This window comes from Rhagoletis pomonella, unplaced genomic scaffold (assembly GCF_013731165.1).
Source record: "Rhagoletis pomonella isolate Grant_MI unplaced genomic scaffold, Rhpom_1.0 Rhpom_scaffold_00012, whole genome shotgun sequence".
NCBI lineage: Eukaryota > Metazoa > Arthropoda > Insecta > Diptera > Tephritidae > Rhagoletis > Rhagoletis pomonella.
The window spans coordinates 13,610,796-13,625,287 of NW_023458566.1; the positions used below are offsets into that span (position 1 = coordinate 13,610,796).

General features: G+C 33.0%; 1 protein-coding gene across 1 annotated transcript in view; it reads left to right on the forward strand.

The window, feature by feature from the left end:
* The window catches only part of LOC118747886 (UPF0687 protein C20orf27 homolog), a 30,631-nt gene extending 16,150 nt beyond the window's left edge, over window positions 1-14,481 (forward strand). Inside the window, exon 2 of the mRNA XM_036482089.1 lies at window positions 13,769-14,481. Coding sequence (XP_036337982.1) covers window positions 13,769-14,280 — 512 coding nt within the window. The 3' untranslated portion in view covers window positions 14,281-14,481. The remainder of the gene's footprint in view (window positions 1-13,768) is intronic.
* The last annotated feature ends 11 nt before the right edge of the window (window positions 14,482-14,492 follow it).

The following is a 14,492-nucleotide window of genomic DNA, read 5'->3' on the forward strand; positions in this document are numbered from 1 at the left end:
TAATAAAAAAGTAAAAGCACCATCGACTATCGGGTTGGGGAGATGTATCAATTCGCTCAAACGCATCCAGCTTGTGTGTGTATAGCATGTGTAGAAATTTAAATTAGTATTTTTTTTTTTTTTTTTTGTAAGTCTTCGTTAGCAGTAAATTGTTTTCATCAACTTTTTATTAGTTCCAGCTCTTTCACCAGCACATCGCGATTCAAGGTTGATTTAGTTCTATGTTGTCCATGTTTTTCTACACATTTGCCATTTTTATGCAAAATTTTGCCGTCCACAAAGTAGCGAATTTTACTCGTGCCCAGTTAAGCGTATTTGCATGCAAACTTACATACATACATACATACATACATACATATGCGTGTATGTATATTTTGCTTGAATAGCTTTTTCCTTACTATGCAACATAAAAACTAAGAAAATCGATACTGTTTATGCAATGTCTTCTGACTGGCCCCCGCCCCACGCTTAAGTGACACCCTTTCATTTGTGTGCATAAAAAATGTTCGACATGTTAATGTTTGTAAACAACGCAGATAAAGTTTGCAAAATAAAAAACGTTTAAGGACGCCTGATGATGATGGGAAGTACACATAACATAAATCATAGGAAATAGGCATTGTACTGAAACCTCTTTGGATAAAAAAAAAAATTCTAAGATATTTATTACAACATTCAATACCCTCTACATATCTGCAATTTTCACAAAATTTATATTCTGATACGAGTATAAAAATGATTATTACTGTATCAGCCGTCGTCTTATTAGAGATAAGCCCATAGAAATATAGACAGAAGTCTCGTTGGAGTTATATTACCCAAATAGGTCCTCCACCAGAGTCCCGAAAAGAGCAAATTTAGCCGATCTAGCCCCAATGTCTTCTTCAGTGTCTTTAAACACTTCTGGATACATTGATTTAGGGACATTTTTTATGATAACTCTGCGCCATGCCATAAGGAAATGATCGTAAGAAGCATTTTTGGTGTTAAATAACAACATTACCAAGAATATTGAAGATTTTTTGTTCGCTCGGTTCAAAACTGGGGACGAAATATTTGAATCAAAAGGACATAACAACTCTGCACTAGGCCGGAAGTAGGCCAGATTTCAAGCTGATAGGGAACTATTGGACTATTCTTAAGAAACATGTGAGCAAAAAAGCACCACAAATAACACAGAATTGAAGGAGGTTACCTTAGGGATTTGGAAAAATTATGTAACGTTTCAATTCAGCTACGCTTTATAAACTCAAAACCGGTAGGGATTTCTGCTGTTATAAAGGCCGCTTGGGGGCACACTAAATACTGATTAATATTTTATTTATACAGTTTAGCATTTTGAATACTTTTGTTTTGCTTGAAGTCAGGCCTTGCGGAGTGGCGGCGCGCACTGCTAACCACAACACCACAGCGGCTAGCGGCATGAATAAAAAAAAAATGTGTCACTCATACGCCATGTTACACAAATATTCTTTTTGAGATTTTGTACTTGCTATTTCGAAATTTGTTTATAGAAACTATAGTGTATTGGGTTGCCTTTGCTATTTTGTATTTAATTTTCAGTTTTTTTTTTTGTTTTTATATACCAAATTCTATTTTACTCTCAGAAAACTTGTATAAGTGACTTTTATCTGGTCACTACTGTACTTACTTTCATAAAAAATTCAATTTTTTTAGAAATCTTCGGTGTCATAGAAAATCTTTTAGAAATCTTTTGCTCGCTTCTAAACAAGTGTTGGTTTGCTACCCCCAAACACTTGGTGTAAACACCGGAAATTGTGAGCTGCCTGTACCAAGTGCAAAAGCATCGTTTTTAGGTAGTTGTGAAAGACGATTAAAAAATTTCACTTCATGCGTGGAATTCTGTACCGGGAAATATCTTCCATAATTAGGTTATTCTCTTTTTGATAAGAGTTAAAGTTAAATAGGTCGACTCATTTTTAAATGTAAATGAATGATAAAAATTCCATTTGTAGACCGCTCACTCATGCATTACATATCTGCCTCTGTAAATATCAATTTCGTTTATCACAATATGTATGTATGTACATATGTATGTTAAAGATATATCGCACGTTTAATAATATAAATAGAGACTTATTTTAAGATTTCGATTTTGTGGAGAAACGCAAACAAATTCTGATCTGATTTATACGGCTAGTATGTAAAAAGACAGATGGAAAGACGCATATCTTAGTTATCTGTTACACTGAACATATTCCGAAATGTCCCAAGGGTAATTAAGTTTTTCGAATAATTAACTTTTCTATGCACTTTTCAAAATTGAAAAAAAAAATAATACTAAACATAGTTTTTAGGTGCTTATTCTATTTCAATTCAAGCAGGGTGAGTGGGTTCAAAATCAATTTTATTACGATTTTTCATGTTTTTTAGGACAAATAAAGATACACGTATTATTTTGTTTCGCGAAAAAAAACGCCAACTTACGAGCGACTTAAAAACGGCTGACATTTTTTTTTCAAATCTTTCGAGTTTTTTTTCAAAAATCAATATTTTTCAATTCGGTTTTTTAATGTAGAAGTGTTTTTGGTGCTCTATACTTGCATATCAGAAAATTTGAAAAATTTTGCAATGTCAACAAAATGGCGGAAAAATCAAAACACTCAATTTTTTCAAAAACATAATTTTTTTATTTTCTTGAAAATTTGTTTATGAAAATAAGAAAACTCAGTATTTTGGGTAATGTAGCGCCGTATATTATTCATACATATATATTTTGTTTTTTGATCTCAGGAGCATTTTTCATGATCTTTCCTTACAATTAAAAAAATTTTAAAAACTTTAAAAATTAACAAAATGGCAGAAATTTGTAAAAAAAAAAGCAAAAACTCGATTTTCTCAAAATCATCATTTACATTAAACACAAATCAATGGTTGGTTTGAAAAATGTATAAGCTCAGAAAAGTTATCTTTTTAAAGCGGTACGTGAGCACGAAAATTCGGTTAACTTAGCCGAGCGATTAACTTTTTCGCGAGTTAACTTTTCCGGGATTCTACTGTAATTATATGGTGAAATCTCCAAAAACGTAAATTTTTAGTTATCTACTTCTCTATATAATTAAATGTGCGATATGCTTATAAATATATATGCACCAAATTGAAAAGCATCAAAACGAACAATTTATTTTATTTGCTTCATGGCATTGGAGGAATTCGCATTCACATATGTATATTAGACTGCATCACCAAAAAAAGTTGCGGTTTTTCCGCCGGGATTACAAAATCTATTATATCTTAAGACGTCCACCAAAATATTTCGGAAAAATATTAATATTTAAGTGAGCTGGACCGATTTTAAAATACCTCTAAAAATGGAGTTTTTTTTATGAATAAAAATAGTTTCTTAAAGAACTTTTTGAAAAAAGTCCCCTCAAATGACAAGACAGATTAAGCTTAAAAAATCTGCATGAAAATATTTAAAAATCTTTTCAACGGAATCGTAAGAATGAAATTTTTGATGCTATTTTTTTACTTTTTTCAAAGATTGATTTACGAAACACTTGAATAACTGTCCCAAAACTATTCTGATTTAGACTTATGGGATCTCAGTAGAAAGGTATTTCCATACTGTTTTTATTTCTGTCAAAACAAAAAATCATTCATGTTCCAATTTTTTTATTTTCAAAACCCACACATCTTAATTCAACTTTGAATGACGTTCGTTCATCCTACCTTTCTCTTTCATCCTTTGAACTTGTTTATTAGCAAAGAAATAAAAAGGGTGAGAAAATACCTTTCCGCCGACACCTCTTAAGGCTAAATCAGAAGAGCTTAGGCTCAGTTATTCAAGTTTTTCTTATAGCAGTCTTTGAAAAAAAGTTAAAAAACAGCTTCAAAAATCTCATCATTACGATTCCGCTCAAATTGTTTTTTAATTTTTTTTAATATTTTTATGCAAATTTTTTAAGCTTAACCCGTTTTGTCATTTAAGGGGATATAAAAAAAAAATTTTAAGAAACTATTTTTATTCATAAAAAGCTCCATTTTTGGAGGTATTTTGAAATTGATCCAGCTCACTTAAATCTTAATATTTTTTCGAAATATTTTGGTGGACGTCTTAAAATATAATGGATTTTATAATTCCAATGGAAAAATAGTACCGATTTTTTTTTGTATGGGGAGTGATGCAGTCTAATGTATATACATATGTATGTACATCTGCGCATATAAAACCGCAGACTTGTAATATGTGCAAAAAATCGTAAAAATAGGTCACTGGAGAAAAACGTTTCCCGCAAGAAAAAATCAATGAAGGGTAGTTTATTCGATTGATTTTCAATTGCGTAACATATACACATGTACATATGCATGTACGTACATACATATAACAAGACGTATAAAACTGGACACAATTGTATCGACATGCAGAACAAAAATGTCAACAACTGCCAGTTGTAGTTTATTGTATTAATGTTTTGCATTTATATACATACATATATTTTTTTGTTCATACATACATATGTGCTTAGGAAAGCTAACATATGTATGTACATGTGTATTGACAATTAATTTCATTATTTACTTGCAGTCGCACAAACAAACGAAATGGTCTTAATTGACATTATTAATAAAAGAAAGAGTACATAAAACTCGTTTGATAGGCGTATCCAATTGAAAATATGATTTTGGTTCGTTTAGAATTCAACTACTTAAAAGTATTTTTCATACACCGAGGCGATTTCGACTAAACAACTGCTAAATTACGTGGGAGCAAAAGCAAGGATTTTTTGTGTTATATTTTTAGGCAATACAGACTTAACTGAACATATCTGGGTTAATATATTATGACTTAAGACAAAATTTTTATTTTTGTTGCAAATTATTGAAGACATCTTATTTCACAAATATTTAGTTCATAAATGTCAAAGCTCTTTAAAATTAATAGTCCATAGTTCCATTACTTTCAACAGCGTGGGCGAAAATTCGATTTCAATGGAATCTCATAGCAACAGATGCACTCAAGCCTATTGTTTGCGCAAATTTATTTAATACTCTTTCTAAATATAATTATGTACATATACGCATACGCATACATACGTACGCATGTACAACCGTATTGCAAAAAACCCCCTGGAAGTAAATTTTATTGATTGAGTACATACAATTGACATACATATGTATATAAGTATGTGTTGAACATTTTATCGGTTTATATATGTATGTATATGTATTTAAATAAATATATTTTACTCGCTAAAATAAAGCGTCAAATCATTTATTCCCATTCATAATAAAATCTACTTAGTACATTCTTTTGTATGTATGTACCTATGTGTATTTATATATATCTATCAGCTATGCCAGTAATGTATCTATTCTTTGCATACACACGTACCTGAATATTTATTATAGGTTGTTCACGTGATTATGATAAAAAAAAATGCTACCTTTATTTTTAAACACTTCGCATTTTGGCGGTGCTTTTTGAGATGTTATGCTAATTTGAATGTGTACTCTTAGAAGCTTATATTAACAGTAGTTTGGTATGATTTATTCAAATTTTTTGTTATCTTGCGATTAGCGTTGATATTTATGAGGCAAATTTTGCAAAATGTCGACCGACAATTTTTGCAAAATTTTGTTGGTCTGTTCCATCTTTTGATTTTGAATAATTAAATTCAATTTGGCTAGCTGTTATGACTTTCACAAGACGAGAAAATTTTTCTATTTTAAAATTGCATAAACGAAAACTTTGAACATTCTTCTCGATTTGGTGGCGATAGACTTTTTCTTTTTTTTTAAACTTAGCAGCTGAAAACAGATTGTGGACCTTAGGATACTTCAAAGGAAGCCCGTTCGGGCAACCTAAATAGACTCCGGTGCTACCCATCGACTTTATTAAACCAAATACCTAGACCAATCACAAATCCGGTACAAAAACTCAATCATCAGTGACTGGATGTACGGCACAGTGCTTTGAGGGCATGGCTGTCTTTACAGGCGGATCGAAGATGGCATGCGGTATAGGTACGGTGACCAGATTTCTGTGGTCAAAAATCGGGACGTTTCCAAAGCATTGAATCCGAATATACAATTTTGTTTTTAGAATAAAAAGACATAACATCTTTTAATACAGTTTTATTTAAAACTAAACAAGGGGAAAAAACTTGAAAAATGATCGCAAAAATGGATTATGGCTCACTTATATACTATGTTCTTTGTGATAACGAAGACGCTGCCACGTTTGTCCGGAAAATGGTTTTTGGGCCAGAGTACAGGGCCTCTTGTTAATTTAATAAAGAAAAAACTGAAACTCGGATTTTAACCGGAACAAATATGAAAAATTATACGTCCCGAATTTTAAAAAATATTCCGCGGGATAATTTTCTCAAAATCGGTACTGTTTCGCCAAAATCGGTACGAATGGTCACCGTAGATATACATACATAGGTGCTGGGGGATTTGTATTGAGCAATTAAATTTTAAGCTAACCATACATCTACCGGACTAGGCAGGTGGAAAATACCTACAGACCCACTAAAAGACACCTAATTCCTCGATAATTTTTATAGATTTTTGGCGACCTGGGTCAGCTAGGTTTACGGACGTACATAAATATAACCAATCGGAAAAAATTGTCGCAGACATTCGTCAAAACTTAAGTCTGACAGTTCTGGAAATATCGTCGTTTAAGTTTGCCTGCGGCTGTGCAATAGCAGTGGAAGTGTTCGACGCTCGCGTTTTCCTCATAATTCCTACAGCTGCGGCAGCAGTCGTTTGCTGGTAATCCCATTCTGGCTGGCATATATCCCCATTAAACAGTAGCCAGTTATGATCCCCACAACTAGCCGAAGTTAAGCACGTTCCAAAAGATAAAGGACCCTGGAGCTCTTCTTATACAACCTGAACTGCATGTGTCTAGCCACTCAAAAAGTTGGTTCTTCTGTACATCCTTTATTTGTCAGTTCAACGTAGTCCTTACGCACTGGGGTATGTTTTCGTAAGTTCTGTTATATGTTAGTTTCTTTCTCCCAAACTTCGTTGAAATATTTCAGTTTTTCATATGTAAATATGTTTCATATGAAAGTGGTCGATAATATTTTCAAGATCTTGTCTAGTTAGTGGACGAGCAGGGTCTATAACTTTGTTCAACAAAAACTATTCTATTTCTTGTTTAAAGCAAGACTTTAGATATGCATTTGTGAATACTGTAAAATATAAAATTGTCGGGTTTCTATTTGCCTAAACAATTAGCAGCAATCTTATAATAATTCGATAATAAGAAACTTTTTTTTAACAATGGATCATTTTATACAATTCCAATTAATAGCTCTCGTTGGTTATGACGCCAGTCATACAATAAAGCATCAGCAGCAATATGCGACTTTTGTATTTACGTAAGTATTAGGGTGATCAACTTGGTTTTTTTAAACGGGTTTCGGCCGGTTTTTTTAAATATTTTTAGGTGTTTTTTTTAACCTTTCTTTCCGAATACCAAGAAAACACGTTTTATATAATCAAATAAACCGGGTTTTCACCTCAATATTTATTTTATTGGAAATTAAACTACATACAACATTTTTATTAGTTTTATATGTATGTGAATACTGGAAAATTTTTTACCACAAAAAAAGCCTAAAAAAAAAAATAAAAGTAAAACCGAAGGAGAGTCTTTCACTGTTTTTTTTTTCGTACTCTGTATAAATCAGTGACTCATCTAACGGCAAGCTCAGTAAAAGGCCAAATCTGACGAGTATGGGGGAGACGGATGTTAGATGAGGTGGTGTGATTATGCATATTAAGAGGTGGCTGGTGTCAAAACGGACTAAAGAGTTTAACCTGGTACACTATTCAGAATGGAGTTGTATCAAAGTATCGCGAGCTCTACGAAGCATAGTCGTTCTGGTTCTGGTTCAGCGGATTGTGTATTCTTCTTCCCAAGGCAGTCGGTGCTACATGCTCGAGCTTTTCACGACAAAGGCAAGTTAGGATCGGTAAAGCCTATTAAGTTGCAGTTTTTCACAAATTTTTTCTGTTTTACTTGTAATCCAAAATGCTTCGAACTTATTTTGCTTTACTGATTTTTAATTGAACCTATACCTACTTTTAGCGGTCATATTGTAATTTTGGTCGTGATTTGTGACTAACAGTAAGTGTTATTGTAGAGAAAATATGTAAAATCAAACCGTTTTTTCCAATTGCGGATTTTCGGAAAAGGGCGAATAATCGAACACCCTATAATATACCTTTTTAATAATAATATACCTTTTTATTACCGATGCTCATTTGCAATGCTAGTCGGCACGCGTCATATTTTCACTGGACTGAATTTGCGACACCCTAATGGATACATTACTAAGGTCTTATAAAATGCTTTGCAACGCGTCAATCTCATTCTATGATGCAATTATGAAGCGTGTCATTTTGTAAGCGTTCGGCCAGCTCAAGTATCAAGTTTCCGCCGTATGTGTTTTGTCCACATGTGCATTGACGCCCATTAAGTATGCGCTAATTTAATAATTTATGTGCATGCAAATCTGTGTTTTTTTGTGTTATTAATTTACTCTTAATGCACATAGCGACATTGTATGTACTTAGGATAATAAATTACTCACTTCCATTTTTAATATTCACTTCATCCTCTTTTTTTATGATGACTTCCCTTTTGTTCAACAGCTACTCTTTTATTAGATATAATTTGCTCTAAATGCGCTTAACTGCAATTTAGTTGCATTGCGTTGGTTTGGGATGCACAAATGCATATTTATACAGTGTTTATACATATGTATGCACAATTTATTTGCCTAGACTGTATGTAATTTGTGGTGGGCAGATTTGGTGTTTATTGTTGCAAAGTTCATAAATAAATAAGTAAAATTCCGCGCTTGTGTGTGTGTGTGTGGCTACCCACAACCACAAAGCTTCGCCAAATTACACAGACGTTTTAGATGTCAATTAACGTAATCCGACGCTGATAAGTGTTTAGATAAGTGGCATAATGCCATCCTACTTAAATCTATGCCGCTGTATAGATTAGTGTGATTTAAATCGCAGCGTGTTTACAGCCTGAATGCGATATGAATTTTACAATTGCCCATGCACGCTGGGCTGCTCGGCCAAACACTTAGCGAAAGTGGTAAGCGACAAAATATTATTATTACTATACTACCGGCGTATCCGGCGAACTTCGTCTCGTCCAACATTTATACAATACTTTAACCAACTTCCGGTGACATTTATCTGCTGGGATTATGGTTTGGCAAAAGAAGACACTAAAAAAAGACAAAATAATCAAAAAATAAATTTATTTTAGAAATGCATAATTTAACAAGTAAAATTTAATTTTTAAGCAACTCTCATATGATCCAATGATCGGATCTAAACCAGCTTAGTATCCACCTCTGAGATACCATCTTTCCGATACAAAAAGAATTATCGAAATCGGTTGACGTGGTCGGTTAAAAAGAGAAAAACTACGAACCAGTTTCATGATATGAAAAATGTGTGTTTTGAGTCTTTGACTATTTTCTCCTTTCGAGTTTTTATCTCACAAAACTTTAATCTTTATAGTTGTAGCAAGTAACATTGAATCACAAGATGCATTTTTTTTTGGCAGCATTTTCATTCGATTTTCGCGAGCCTTGAATATAGTAAACGTGCGCTGGACGTGAGTTGATATAAGTGGTGTCCAATTTAAATATGGAACGATTAAAACTTTCATATTATCAGGAATAAGGGCTTTTTCCTTGCTCTTTACAATTAAAGGTAGAAAAGGCAAAAAAAAAGGCAACATCAAATGTGTATATATGTGGAATCAGGGAAAGCTAAATAGTGGACATTCTGAATCGAATATACTCTATCTCTTAAGCAGAAAAAAAGCAATTTCCATAAAATCCGTTCCCTGCTAATTACATACGTAAAAAACATTCGGCGTTTAATCGCTCTATTTCATATGTATTAACCGGCAGTTTACAGAAAAAAAAATTAAACACTTTGCGTGTTGTTCTGTTCTTAATTTCTAACAAATTACTCAAAAATCGTTGCTTCTTCAACTTACATATGTATAATTAACAAATACAACATTTTACTATCACTACTACAGTACCAGACTATCGCCCAGTTGTGTGTCTGGACTATATACATATTTACATATGTACATATGTATGTATGTATTTATGAATGCAAATACAACACCTGGAACTTTAGAAGATATTAAAAAATTAACTAGACTTTAACTATTAAAGTGGCACGCAAGATTTTTTTCCCAGATTTTTTTTTTACAAAGCAAAAACAATTGCAGTAGTAGCAAACATGAACTTTGATTGTTTATTTTCACTTTTCATTGTTTATTTTAGTCAGCAACTTGGGCATGCCGCTTGCATATGTACATCCATATACTTGGTATAGTTTATTATACGTACTAAATATATTGAAAAGTGTGAATATTCTTGAACGTCACTCAGGGTATGAAAGATAGGTGTGAATTGGTACTAATTAAATTTTCACCCACAGTATGTACATATGAGTGATAACCAATTTAGTTTCTTTGATGTTCAGATGTGCTTTATCTAGTAGGATAGTTTACAGTAAAAATAAGCTTTTATTCAATGGAAATATTTTGAGGATCATAGACAGTGCGACTCTTGCGTATAAATATAAAATACTTTATATGTAGTAGAAATATGTAGTTAAGTTATTTTTTACATCACATCGGCATCTATGTGGCTTCCGGTCCCACTTTGTTGTTACTTGTTTGAACTTTTTTTCCCCCAACAATGATGCCAAATATTTGCCGGCTTATTTGAGAAAATAATTAGTAGTGCAGCCCTGCTGGAAATCGGATTATGATTTTACGGTCACATATTTGGAATTAGTTTTTGCTTTGCTATTGCGAAAGCCCTAAGGTTGGAGTTCCTACTACCTTAATGTCGTTTATGAGATTTCAGCTTCGATTCTTCATAAAAGCAGGCTTTTTTCTTAATTTCTTTCTCAAAATCTTGGCTTCTGGAGAAAGTATCGAGTCGTCAATTTAAAAAGTAGCTGATCTTTGTTTGAATTCGTACTCATTCCACCAGCGTACGTAAAAAAAGAAGGCTCATTCCGCAAATTTTAAGAAAACAAAATTATGCCCGATTTCCACTAGGCAAAAAATGTTTGTGACAAATCTGGGCATTAAGTCTGCGTCATTACGTTAAAAATAAAAGTCTATTTTCCCACGCCATTAGTTTAATGATATAAAATTATTCGTAATTTTTGTAATTTCAATGCCTAGTGCAAATTCGGCATTAGTTTTGGCGTTTTGTGATGGCACTTTTAAAAGATATAGCAAATGTATATATCTTTTAAACCGGTTGTTCGGCAGGCAAAACATCCGACGTTCAATTGCTCCCCTTGGCTTTAATTTTTTAACCAGATAAATATTTGTTTGTTATTTTAGCGATGTAATTAATCTGTTTGCATTTATTTTATTTATGAAAACCTATACATGCATATGTTTTTTTTTCGTATGTATTTTTGCATTGATAATCGTAAAATTGCAAATTGAAAAAGTAAATTAATTTGCTGTGCAGTATGTATGTACGTGCTATAAAAGGATTTGGTAATAGATTTTTTTAATTTTATTTCGAATGTGTATGTATATTTGTATATCGAAGTATATATGTGTAATCTTACAGGTAGGTCAGCCGAGCTCATCTAACCCATAATAGATATTGCAATATTTTATATAATTTTTTTCCACATAATTACTTAATTGGTATACCTACTCCATTTTATACCACATTTTAAGATGAGATCATTCACTTGCCAATTGTAACGCTAAATTAGAAGAGGGTTAAGATTTGGTTGTTACTCAATTTTTCATGTCTGTACTTTTTGGCAATATTTATGGCCAGTCTTAATGAATTGGAAACGTAAATAGGTGAGTGTAGAGAAGAGTCACTGGTAGCGACTGTTTTTCAATAGCGCTTGCGACACTAAGCAGAGATCACTTTGAGTTTGTTGACCTAGTCCCGTAATATACATATGTAGGTACATATCGTCGTTTAAAGTGCAAAACCGCGTATGTGAAGTTGTAGAAATTATTTTCTAGAGCATAAAAACACTCATATTTCAAAGTGGTTTTCTTTTTTTTATAAAGCAATCGCATTTCTGGCTAGTATATTTCAGGACGAATGGATAAGATTGAGCCAATCCAATTTTTGGCAGCCAATGTCAGTTACGCGGTTTTGCAGAATGACGATACGCGGTTTTGTACTTTAAACGACGATATGTACATATGTAAGTATTTAAGCGATGAATGAAATGTGTTCCTCAAAATAATTTAAATATAGAATCCTGTGACCAGATATAACAAACTCGAAATCTTCCTTGAAAAGGAATACCGAAGGCAGGCTGTTGTCACCAAATTCTAGGTACTTCAAACTTTTTAGAAAAATTGGAAGATTTTACGACAACAAACTTTTTATCAGATAAGAATTTCTATAAAAATTCCAAGTATGCAATTTTTGGCCCATTAAATTTTAGCTTAATAAGTGAAAGTTTCAAGTGGTAATAACACCATCCGCAAAAAAACTATCAAAAATCTATGCGAATTCCTAGCCACTTGAAACTTACTTTTTCTTAGGCTAGAATGTAATGGATTATAAAACTGCTTGCTTGGAATTTTTATAGGTATTGTTAATAAAAAGTTTGTTGTTGTTGTAAAATTATATTGAATTTTTCTATCTTGTTTGAAATTTGGACTTATATGATTTTTGTTAGATAATAAGCTGCATTTTTTATACAAAATATAATAATAAACATTAAACAAACAGGAGAAAATAGCCAAAAATGGTCAAAATTTCGTTTCCGTATTATTTTTCACATGACTGTATGTAAACGTGAAAAGTGCCGCATCTAAAAATGCTCTACGACTTAAGGTGTCTCACAGACCAAGAACAACTTGCAAAGGTACGCTACCATCCTGGACAGAGTTAAGAAATTAGTTTCTAATGCAACTTCGAAATCTATTGTTTCAACAGAAGTGGCTGGGAACTGTATATCGTTCTCAACGATAACGAAATCTCGATGTTCACATATGGCTTTAAAATGGACAGAAATTATCTTTGAGAACATGTGGGTTCAAATCACGTCAGAGGCAACGTGTTAAAAGTGATAATAACAATTTTTGTTTTGTATCTCCGAATTATGAAAAAGCAGCTGTGAAGTGCAGAACATAAGGCGTATTGAAGCGAAAAATCGACAACCAAAATTGTTTTTAATGTAAACAAAAGTGTAGTTAATATTACCAAATCATTGTTGAAAATATCAATCAAGGCATTGTTAATATTAACCAAAAATCACATTGATTCCTTGTCAAGTTTGAATTTGGTAATATTTACCAATATTTGGTTGATTTTTTTCTCAGTGTAATCAATCTTTGCTGATCCAGACGCAGTGGTGTGAGAAAGCGGACAAGTGTACTGGGATAGGATTTAAAAGAAACGGTTCAGATCATAAAACCACCCAAAGTTATGGATATGAAGAGTATCTCTCGATGTCTGACGCCATCTCAACCTCGTCTCCCCTATGCGGAAGCCCTCAGCCTTTCAGCTTTGTTTATCTTAATACTAAAATTTAAAATTTTTTGGTATGCAAATCAAAATGAATGGACCAAACCTTGAGTTTCAGCAGCAGGTCCTACTAGAATCCTCGAGCAGAAAAGATCAAAATATTGTTAATGCTTAAAGTTCTACTATTATACATATACACGATCGCTTTTAATTTTTCAATAATAATCAGTTGCCTTCTCTTGTCATTATTTCAGATCACCATGTGCACTTTGACACCACCAATCTGAAGGACGATTTCGAATCGGACAGCTGTGTCACCTACCAACGTTCCGGCGACACAATTGTCATCAGTTTGGGTTTCCTGCAAGTCAATCACCGATATCTGATCGATCTTAAACTGCCCGTGACATTATTCGACAATCTCGGCACAACATCTGTCAGTCAATTTGAGCCCGCAGTTACCACAGTTCCTAACTTACATTGCCGCATTACAGAATTTTCCGGCTTAAAGCATGACGAACATGATTTCTATGAAATGAAAATCGAATTTTTCGCCTACAAAGAGAAACTGCTACGCGAAGTGATACACATTGTCAACTCGAACAATTCGCAGGAGGTGCTTAAGTTGATGATAGCAGCACGTGTGCTGGGCAAAGGCAAGGGTACACCGATGCTGCGCAGCGGTATACATTGCATAGGCATTGAAAGGGATGACGGGGATGAGTCGGAGGCGTCAGATTTTCCCGGCTTTGGCAAGGGCACCTAAGGGGAAGCAACAGAGTGCCAAAAACATAAATAAATTAAAATAAACCAAAAAAAAAAAAAAAAAACACAATTAAAACTGTATTATATAAGAAATTCTAAAATAAATACATATGTAAATTTATGACATTCTCCACTCACGATTTAATGAATATTACTACAGCACTTGACTGCAGTAAAGATGAATATTGTCCATGTGTGAATATATTTAGTATG